This window comes from Grus americana, chromosome 16 (genome assembly GCF_028858705.1).
Source record: "Grus americana isolate bGruAme1 chromosome 16, bGruAme1.mat, whole genome shotgun sequence".
Lineage (NCBI taxonomy): Eukaryota > Metazoa > Chordata > Aves > Gruiformes > Gruidae > Grus > Grus americana.
In genome coordinates this window covers 16389112-16399418 of record NC_072867.1, presented here as the reverse complement: position 1 = coordinate 16399418, position 10307 = coordinate 16389112, and the positions used below count along the sequence as shown (strand labels likewise).

Genomic DNA, 10307 nt, shown 5'->3' with positions numbered 1-10307 from the left:
ACCGCAGATCCCGGTTTGATCTCTTCTGTAGTTTCTTTTAATTACAGATGAGGGTGCCTGGAAAAGCCGGTGCTGGAGCACCCTGGGGCCCTGGGAGCACCCGGCATCCCCGGAGAAAGGGCTGAGACACAGGGACCTGCCCAGGCTGTAAACCTCCACAGGGACATTTCATTTGCAATAAAATTTGCTGTTAAACTGTCAAACTGCAGAGAGCAATGGCTTTCGGTACGCTGCCATCCCCTCCCTGCTCGCACCTGAGCTGCAAAAGTTATTTCACTTTCCAGCGGCGTATTTGCAACAACTCGCACCCCCGTGCTACAGAAAGACCCGGCAATTCCGTGAGGACCGACGGGGCGATGCTCAAACCGGGCAGCTCTGCGCGAGTGGTGCTGGCTCCCGGCAGCGCTCAGAGACGCCCCCAGCCCACGGGGGTCCGGTGGGCCCACGGCGAGCATCGGTCCGGTTCGTGCCCTGCACTTGTCTCCCAGCCCCGGGGGGCATTTCCAGGCCCTGCTCGCTCCGCAGAGTTTCCCCTGCCAGAAAGAGCGGCCGTCTCCTTTGGTGGGGCTGGCGTCACCATTGGCAGGGCGGTAATTGCAAAATACACCAAGGAGAAAGAAATGACTCTCTGTCGGGAGGAAGGAGCACCACTGCTGTGTGCAAATACAGTTCCGTTTCACCACCCCCACCCCAACCCCAAAATGCACCCGCGCGGGTGCAGACCCGGGGAGCGGAGGGGACAGAAACCCGTGCGGTGAGGCTGGTCCCCGCGCCTCAGCCCCGCGCTTGCAGAACTGCTCTCCCCCCTCCTGCCTTTGATCACAGGATGGGTTTCTCCGCTGGCTGCTCTCCGTGCCGTGGGTTTCCAGCGGGAGGTGGGGAAGCGCAGTCAGCCTGACCCTCCCCTCCTCGGATCTGTCATCAGCATCAGAAAAATCCTTCCCGTCCCCAAGTTACTCAGCCTGAATCCTGCAGGGTTTGCCAGGGCTGCAGGATGGCAGAGCAGCCCTGCCCGGCGCCCGCCACCAGCCCTCCCCGGCACGGCACAGCCCCCCACCCAGGTCCCATGGCCGGCCCCGCGCCCCCGGGGCCCCAAACCCACCCCAGGGACAAGTGGAGCAAAAAAATGGATTTTCTCCTCTCGGTCATCGGATTCGCTGTCGATCTGGGCAACGTCTGGCGGTTCCCTTACATCTGCTACCAAAACGGAGGGGGTAAGGACACTGCTAGGACTGTTTAAGGCTTCTTTCGGAGAAATGAAATCTGCTTTTCATCTTTCCGATGCTCAAAAACTCGCTGCTTCTTTTCTTTCTTTGTCTCTAGCTGCTCCTCTCTGGACAGGGCGGCTTAGAGACCGACCCAACTTCTCCTGACATCTGTGTCTTTTCTGTTCTGTGTCTTTCTTCATTCAAAATCCTCCTCCATTCACTCCTTCCCTGGTGTCATTCACTCCTTCCCCGGCACGGTTAGAGCTGCGTTAGCAGCTCCAGGATCACAAAGAGAAAACCAGCGTGGTCCGAACCGCGCGAAAGGATTAAGAATCTGCAAATTTGGGGTGGGAGGTTCGTGCGCTTCACGATCTTGTGACTTTGTGAAAGCACCCCTTTCTGATGGCTCGTGTTTTAAAATAATCCTTGCAAACATCCCAGCTGCCTGCCGCGGATCCCGGCCGGCAGTGCTGGACCCCGCGGAGGAGCCTCGGCTCCCCGGGACCACGCAGCCCCGCGCCGCACGGAGGAGCTCGGGGTGTTCGCTCCTACGAGGGAGGGAGCAACAGCAAGTTAAGATACAAAAGCTCCGTGAAGGAAAAAAACCTTGAGTAAATGACAACTAAATAAATTGCTTTAAATAGAGCCGAGTAGGAAAAAAACCCTCTTGCATGGAAATTAAAAACGAGGAAAGGAAATTTTGTGCTGTTTGCAAAAGCACAGTGGATTTAATTGCCGAAGTCGGCATTCGGGTAACGTCCTCTACTGCTTGGGAAAATTAGGAGGAGATAATTAGTACCATACTCAAGGCTAAAATCTGGATCCCAGGTGCCCACACTGAATCACAGTTATTTGTGATTTACTCCTGTAGGACCGGGGGCAAACTTGAGCCACTCTTCATGGATGTGGCTCAGGCAGATGCTTTCCTTAGCCGCCCCACGCCACGGGAGGGCCAAGCCAGCGTCTCCAAGAGCTGATCCAGGCTGGTGGTGGGCTCACCCGTCAGCTGGAGATGTTCCTGGAAGAGAAACCCTTGAGGGGTTGAGCATGGAGGGCTCTGTGAGAGAGGAGCCGTGGGGGTTAAATTAACTAATCCCAGCAGGGCTGTTTCTGACGAGCGTGGTGAGCAGCTCCAGTTCCAAAACCTCCATGGGGTACGAGTGTAGCCCTGGTACAGAGGACATCGCTATGAATAATGCAGATTACAGCGTTAATTATTTGTGTCTTGGGGTGACCGTGCATATTCAGTGGGATTTTCTCCAAAACTCTTCAGACCTGCCCGGTGCTCGGTGCCCCATCCCCTGCGCCCTGACGGTTTGTATGGCTCTTTGGACCGTCCCGGCCAAGCCATCCCTCCCCGGCGAAGGCTGGGACGCCCGCGGGGACTGACGCAGCAGCCCGGGTAGCTGGGGCACCGAGCAGGGTCCCCACATCCGTGAGCCCCTCCGAACAGATAATTTGCAAAGCATCTTACAAACCCACGTCCAAACCTCTCGCCTGTGCTGCTCCGTGACACATCCCTGCAGCGCTGGGAGCCACAGCCTGCCTGTGCTCGCTGGCCGGCGCGGGGCCCGCAGCGGTCACCGCCGCTCTGCTGCTTACCCCGCAGGAGCCTTTCTCATCCCCTACACGCTGATGGCTGTTTTCGGAGGGGTGCCCCTCTTCTACATGGAGCTGGCCCTGGGGCAGTTCCACAGGACGGGCGCCATCCCCATCTGGAAGCACATCTGCCCCATCTTTAAAGGTAAGAGAGCCCCAGCGCCAGGCCACCGCCGTGCACGTGGGGCCACGCAGCGCTGGGGAGCGGGGCTGTGCAGGTCCCCGCAGGTCCCTCAGCCCCCTCCCGGGGGACAGGCAGAGGGCTGGACCGGCGTGGGCTGCTGAGTCTGCTCCCCTCTGCACCCCACCCCCCCCAGGCATCGGCTTTGCCATTTGCATCATCGGCCTGTACGTCTCCTTCTACTACAACACCATCATCGCCTGGGCGCTCTACTATTTCTACTCGTCCTTCTCGGGCACCCTGCCCTGGGCGAGCTGCGACAACCCCTGGAACACGCCCGCGTGCACCAACTACTTTGGGAGGAGCAACGTGACCTGGACCAACTTCTCCAGGTCCCCCGCCGAAGAGTTCTATACGTAAGTGCACGTACGTGGACAGCGTGTTTGAGCTGGGGAGCATCCCTGCAGAGGGTCTGCTGCACGGGGAGCAGGACCGGGCTGCCTGGGAGCAGGTACGCTACTGCCCATGGCCGTCACGTGGGGATGCTTTTGGGGAGCTCATGGCCACCGTGCCCTGCGCTCCAGGGTAGAGGTGAGCTTGGGACTGCCCGCCCAGGGCTGAGCCCGCTCCCCCGCTGCCTGCGAGGACAGAGCCAGCGGCACCACGCTGGCCTGAGACACCCTCCCCGGCCGCGGGGATCCCTGCCCGCAGGAGGAAGGTCCTGGAGATCCAGAAGTCTGGGGGTCTGTACGATGTGGGGGGCATGCATTGGGAGCTGCTCCTCTGCCTCTTCCTCATCTTCACCATTGTCTACTTCAGCCTGTGGAAAGGGGTGAAAACCTCCGGGAAGGTAAGAAAGCGGCTCCGGCACCAGCCTGGCACGCAGCACCCCCTCCACGGCCAGGCCAGGCAGGGGCGACCGAGCCCCAGTGGGGTCTTGGAGCTCACCCGCCTGCGTAAACACGGGATGTTGCCTCTCCCCACACCCCTACCCCTCGGCCACCCCGGGCAGCCGCGAGCGCCCCACGACACGGGCGGTTTGGGTGCTCGGTGGAGCAGCTCTGCCGGCGCCAGGGGCTGAGGGGTGCCTCTCTCTCTCCAGGTGGTGTGGGTGACGGCCACGCTGCCCTACGTTGTCCTCCTCATCCTGCTGGTCCGGGGAGCCACCCTGCCCGGTGCCTGGAGAGGGGTCATCTTCTACCTGCGCCCGGACTGGGGCAAGCTCCTGAGCACCGCGGTGAGTGTGCGGTGGGACACGGCACCCTGCTCTGGGCAGCACCCAGACCCCTCCGGCGGGACCTACACCCACCTCTGCCCACGGGTCTGGCCCCGCCGTGCTGCAGGGCGATGGGGCCCTTGTTCCTACAGCAACAGACACCCTGGACAGGCTCTTGGAAATGTAAATCTCTAATTAAATCACCCATCTCATTGCGGCTGGGCTTTGTTTGTGCCAGTGTTCTCGCCCTGGCCTGACAATGGGCTTCCTGTGGGTAATTACCGGGCAGCACTTGAGAATTCTCATTAAAGCTAATCAGGGCTGAGCTGCCAGCACCCAACCTGCCCCGGGCAGGAGCGGGCACCGGGGTCTTGGGGGTCCCCTCGACTTCTTCCCCGCTCGGGGCACGGAGGAGCGCAGATGCCATTGCTGAAACCTGCTGCTGCAGGACCCCGGGGTGGGAAGGAGCCCCCGCCGTCCCGCAGCAGCTCCCGGGGCCACCTCGGGGGGAGGCAAAGGCAAGAGAGGGGGTTTAGCAGCATGCACCAACACAGACCCTATCCCTGTGCCATGGGGTGGGCACGCCGTGGGGTGGGCATGCCGTGGGGCACCTCCCAGCCCCGTCCCAGCCCCAGGGACCCCCCGCCCTGCCCGTTCTCCAGCCCACCCGTTGCTTCTCCTGCCAGGTTTGGGTTGATGCTGCCGCGCAAATTTTCTTCTCCTTGGGCCCTGGATTCGGCGTCCTCCTTGCTCTGGCCAGTTACAACCATTTCCACAACAACTGTTACCGGTGAGCCCCCGCTGCGGGATGCAGCCGTGGGTCCCTGCGGGCACGGGGGGCTGTGCCAGGCACGGCGGCGGCAGAGCCGCATCCCGACCACAGGCTGAGCACCGTTCCCCATTTTACTGGTGGTTTTGGTACGTGGGGCTGGGAGAGGGAACCGGCAACCGGGGCAGCCCAGCCAGGGTGAGAGCTGCGCGGGAGGGAGGTTTCTGCCGCAGGCCACTTCTCCCTGCTTTCTGCCTTCCAGGGACGCGCTCGTCACCAGCGCCGTGAACTGCCTCACCAGCTTCCTCTCTGGTTTCGTCATCTTCACCGTGCTGGGCTACATGGCTGAGATGAGGGACGTGGAGGTGGAGGATGTCGCAAGAGATAAAGGTTCGCGCCCCTCCAGCGTGACTGCCCGGTCCTGGCCCCGCGATGCCCCAGGGCTCTGTGCCCGTTGCAGCTGATGGGGGCCGGGGGCGCTGGCCGGCCCTGGGGTCTGCCGGGGCGCGGGGGCTCGTGGTTCCCAGGAGCGGAGGGCAGCACGGTGTCCGGCCCCTGTATCTCAGCCGGGGCCAGGCACGGCCGCTCTGGCTTTGGGGCATCTTCCCCACACGTGTCCCACAGCCCCACACCCAGGGCTGTGCCAGAGCAGCTGGGAAGCAGCAAACCAAACCAGTGTCCACTCCTAGGGCCGAGCCTGCTTTTTATCACCTACCCTGAAGCAATCGCCAACATGGTGGGATCCACCTTCTTCGCCATCATATTCTTCCTGATGATGATAACGCTGGGGCTGGACAGCACGGTCGGTGCCTCTGTGGAACGCGACAGCACAGCCCTGCAGCCCGGGGCTGTGTTCCCAGCGGGGACTGGGAATGGCCGTGTCCCACGGGGAATACGGGGTGACAAGGGGAGCCATGGCCTCGGGAAGGAGCGCTGCCCACCTGAGCCCTCTGAGTGTGGGGTGGAGGGGGCACCACGCCGTCGTCTCCAGTGGGTCTGAGCCGGCCTCCCCCAGAGCCCGTCGGAGGCGATGGTCACCCCGCAGGGAGGGGACAGGACGGGATGTACCCACTGTGCTCGCGGGCAGAGGGGGCCTTGGGGGGAGCAGGTTTTCTCCAAGAGGGTGACTGTCTGCACGTCTCGTTTCTCCACCCCACGCTGGGATTTCCTTTGCAGTTTGGGGGCTTGGAGGCCGTGATCACGGCCGTGATGGACGAGTACCCCCAGGTCCTGGCCGGGCGACGGGAGCTCTTCGTCCTCGGCCTCATCGCAGTCTGTTTCCTGGGCTCCCTGAGCACCCTCACCTACGTGAGTACCACCAGGCACCGCTCAGCTCCCGTCCCCTCCACACACCCACCCGTTTCTCCAACAACCCCTGGTGCGGGACTTTGCCGCAGACCTGCTCCGCACCCCCGCGGGGTCTGCAGCCGCCCTCCCCTCCCTTGCGCTGTCCCAGGGGGGAGCCTACGTGGTGAAGCTGCTGGAGGAGTTCGGTGCCGGCTGCTCAATCCTGGCAGTGGTGCTACTGGAAACGATAGCTGTGTCCTGGTTTTACGGTAAGGAACTGCCTCTGTTAGGAAAAACATCCTGCAGGCACCTACACGGGTGTTTAACCTTACGCCTGTGAGTAAACGCCGGGGGATCCAGGGGCAAGGCACACGTGTGCCTCCTGGCAGGGCTGGGATGGCGCATGGGGAGCGTCATGGCCACGTCCCCGTGCCCACATCCTCCGCGGGTCTCCAGGGCCGTGACGGCTCTCTCCTCCGGCAGGGATACAGAGGTTCTCCCACGACGTGAAAGCCATGCTCGGCTTCACCCCGGGGATGTTCTGGAAGGTGTGCTGGGTCGCCGTCAGCCCTGCCTTGCTCGCGGTGAGTATCTACGGCCCGAATTAAAGACCACGTTGTCATCCCCACTCTGAACGCCCCGCGGGGGAGCTGCTCTTCCCCTCGCTGGCTGCTGCCCAGCTCCCCGGGGCGCCTGCACCGCTGCTTCCCCTCTCACTTGCACCCAGCGAACAAGCTGCCGGGAGGGTGGACCATGGTCCTGGCCGGGGCTGTAGGACATCGTGCCAGCCCTCCCTGCCAGCTCCCCGCGCTGCTGCTCCGACCGTGGGCAAGGACAAGCTGCCCACAGCTCCTGGGACAGCCGGTTTCCCCGAAAAAGGGAGCTGGAAGTGCATTTTCCAGCCTCTTGTGGAGCTGTGCCCCGGGGCAAAGCTGGGAGCCAGCAGCTGGGTGCTCCCGTGGGCGTGAGCGCAGCCCTGTTGCACCCGGTCCGTGGTGTCCCACGCTCACGCTGGCACGGCCAGCCATGGGTACGTCTCTGACGGCACTGCAGCCTGCGCGCCGGGCTGGATCCGTCCCCTTTGAAATGCCAGCTCCCCCGGCACTTCAAAGGCTGCCGTCTGCGAGAGGCAGAGGGGTCTAATCTCACCGGATCTGGAGGACAGAGGCCTCATGAGGATTAATTACAGCTCTAAGCGCTTTGCCCAGGTTATTAAGAGAGAAGTATTATAATCAAAGCAGACAGCAAATGATTTCATTTCAGCACGGGGACGTGCAGCCTTCGCAGGCCACCGTCTCTGTGGGGTTTGTTAGACGAAGACCTCCCAGCCCACACCTAGCGAGGGCAGCAGTCTGGGAAATGTCACTGCAACGTCCACGCTGGCCGTCACGAAAGAGCTTTCCTGGCCGCCCGTGTCACGTGCACGTGGGTTTTGTGGGCTGTACAGCCCTGCTACTGCCCTGTGCCTGCTTGTGACCGGCAGTGGGGCATGTCCTGCCATGGTCTGGCCCCAGGAGCATCCTTCCCTAACGGGGTCCCCTTTGTTCGTTACAGTTCATAGTCATCAGCTCCCTCCTGGACCAGCCGCCTCTGACGCTCTTTGACTATCAGTACCCCGAGTGGAGCACCTCGGTGGGGTACCTCATAGGAGCATCGTCCTTCATCTGCATCCCTTTCTACATGGTGTACAAGCTCGTCTGGACGCCGGGGTCTCTCAAGCAGGTCAGGAGCGGAGCGGGTGATCCCACGGCCCCTGTGTGGGCTGGGGGTGGGCAGGGACCCCCACTCGGGTTAGCCCGGCGCCAGGGAGCGGGGCAGTTGGTTGACGTGTCCTCAGCATCTTTGTTCACGTGGCAATTTAATCACAGCTGGAGAGCTGCTTGGAAAAGGGCTCAGAGGAGCGTGGCTCGATGGCCCGATCATTTAAAGTCTTATGCCGAAGCTGTGATTTCGGCTGGGCAAGGAGGCAGCGGGGCTACACAGCATGGCCCTGGAGGCAGGAGACCGTCCCCAGCTGTCACCCCTCCTCCCAGCACATTTTTGGGACACCTCCTGCCCGGTGCCGGCTGCTGCAGGCTGACACAGCCCCGGCCCCGCAGCAAGCAACATCCCGGTGGGGACAACTTCGACATGCCAGGGCAGGCAGCCCCACATGTGGCACCAGGCCCCGGTGCGGGAAGGAAACCCATTGCCTTTTTCCTTTGCCTGCTTACCCCCTGCAGCGCCTCGCCATCTGCATTCGGCCGGAGAAAACAACACGAGATCCCCAAGCAGAGGCGATGCGCATGTCACCTGTCCTGTAGCCCGGTGGCACGTCCAGGGGATGCAGAGACTGCGTCGGCTTCCTGCTCCCGCCCCGACAAAGCAATGGGGCAGGCAGAAGAGAAGCTGCCGTCGCCTTCCTCACAGCAACCGGCCCCTCGCATCTCCCCCAGCGGCCGCACGTGCTGGCGGCAGCTCCCCGGCCACCAGCTCTCGTCGCATCCGAGCATCTCAGCCATTCTCGCTGCGGGCGGGAAAATCTCTGATCCACAGCAGGGAGAACGGGACCCGCCGCAGGAAGCCACGGGCCAAACTCCTCCGGTTTGGAGGTGAACCCCGACTCCCCGTGAGGATGGAGGCGCAGCTGTGAGTGCCACCACAGAGACATTGCTGTCCGACGGCACACACCGTGAACGCGCCTTGCTTAGAGACACTCGTGACCTGCTGTGCAAACCTACTGGGCACGAGCAGTGCATGCCTTTAGCCGTGCCGTAAGTGATGTGGAAAATAAAGCTGATATCAGTTGGTAGGAGATCAGACGAGGGAGAGGAGCCGGAGCTCACCGTGCTGTGCTCACGAAGCGCCGCGGCGCGGCTGAGAGCACAGGGTCGGGCTGGGGGACGTGGGGGCTGTTGCTGTCGTGACACGCAAATACCTTGTTCCGTAACAAAGAGCAAAAGTCCGGTAGAGAAGTTGTGTGGCCCCTGGGGTCGCTCCGGGGAAGACGCAGCTGGGGCCAGACCCCCTCAAGCCAGGAGGGGGGTCGGTCCCTGGCGCTGCCCCGTCCCGGCGCTGCCCCTGCGATGCAGCAGCTCTGCGAGCCAGGAGGATCGGCTGGGAGAGAAGTGGTGTCCACCGGCATTTGAAGAAGAAAAGACCTTAGGAGATCTCATTTTAAAAAGAAATATTGGGGTCAGGGTGAAGCAGCCCCTGGTGCTGGTGTGAACCAGCCTCCTGCTGTCTGTCACGGCTTCCCAATACTGTCACATCGCTTCCAGCGCAGCCTCCCCATCTCTCAGCAGTTATCGGGCCTGTTAAACACTTTCCAGCACCCACGTTCACCACGGCGGAGGCGAAGGGTGCTGATCTACCGCGGTGACCCCTCGCCGTGTCCTCCCCCCTGCTGCTCTCCTTCAGGGTGATGCCGAAGGGAAGAGAGGAGCACGGCTGAGAGCTGGGGGGGGACACGGGGCTGGGGGGACACAGGGGGCTGGGGGGGCACACGGGGCTGGGGGGGGACACACGGGGCTGGGGGGACACAGGGGGCTGGGGGGGACACACAGGGCTGGGGGGGGACACACGGGGCTGGGGGGACACAGGGGGCTGGGGGGGACACACAGGGCTGGGGGGGGACACACGGGGCTGGGGGGACACAGGGGGCTGGGGGGGGCACACGGAGCTGGGGGGGGCAGGGGGCTGAGGGATGCACACAGGGCTTTGGGGGGGCACAGGGGGCTGGGGGGGGCACACGGGGCACACACGGGGCTGGGGGGGGGGCACACGGGGCTGGGGGACACAGGAGGCTGGGGGGGGCACACGGAGCTGGGGGGGGCAGGGGGCTGAGGGATGCACACAGGGCTTTGGGGGGGCACAGGAGGGGGGGGGGGGACACGGGGCTGGGGGGGACACATGGAGCTGGGGGATGCACATGGGACTTCGGGGGGACACACGGGGCTGGGGGGACACAGGAGGCTGGGGGGGCACACGGAGCTGGGGGGGCAGGGGGCTGAGGGATGCACACAGGGCTTTGGGGGGGCACAGGGGGCTGGGGGGGCACACGGGGCACACACGGGGCTGGGGGGGGGCACACGGGGCTGGGGGACACAGGAGGCTGGGGGGGGCACA

The 10307-nt window shown here is 63.2% G+C and overlaps 1 protein-coding gene across 1 annotated transcript; it reads left to right on the top strand.

The window, feature by feature from the left end:
- The first annotated feature begins 794 nt into the window (after nucleotides 1-794).
- On the top strand, nucleotides 795-8521 carry LOC129213750 (sodium-dependent serotonin transporter-like). Its single transcript, XM_054844368.1, has 13 exons — nucleotides 795-1214; nucleotides 2818-2952; nucleotides 3125-3344; nucleotides 3640-3778; nucleotides 4031-4165; nucleotides 4831-4934; nucleotides 5176-5303; nucleotides 5603-5715; nucleotides 6090-6221; nucleotides 6370-6469; nucleotides 6684-6784; nucleotides 7755-7922; nucleotides 8423-8521. The coding sequence occupies exons 1-13, from the start codon at nucleotides 995-997 to the stop codon at nucleotides 8501-8503; spliced, it is 1776 nt and encodes a 591-aa protein (XP_054700343.1). The 5' UTR covers nucleotides 795-994; the 3' UTR covers nucleotides 8504-8521.
- The last annotated feature ends 1786 nt before the right edge of the window (nucleotides 8522-10307 follow it).

What these genes read in the sequence shown, in the direction of transcription:
- LOC129213750 (XM_054844368.1), top strand. Translation starts at nt 995, where the DNA reads ATGGCAGAGCAGCCCTGCCCGGCGCCCGCCACCAGCCCTCCCCGGCAC. An exon ending in CTGCTACCAAAACGGAGGGG is followed by an intron (nt 1,215 to 2,817) that starts GTAAGGACACTG and finishes CTTACCCCGCAG; the next exon opens with GAGCCTTTCTCATCCCCTAC. An exon ending in CATCTGCCCCATCTTTAAAG is followed by an intron (nt 2,953 to 3,124) that starts GTAAGAGAGCCC and finishes CACCCCCCCCAG; the next exon opens with GCATCGGCTTTGCCATTTGC.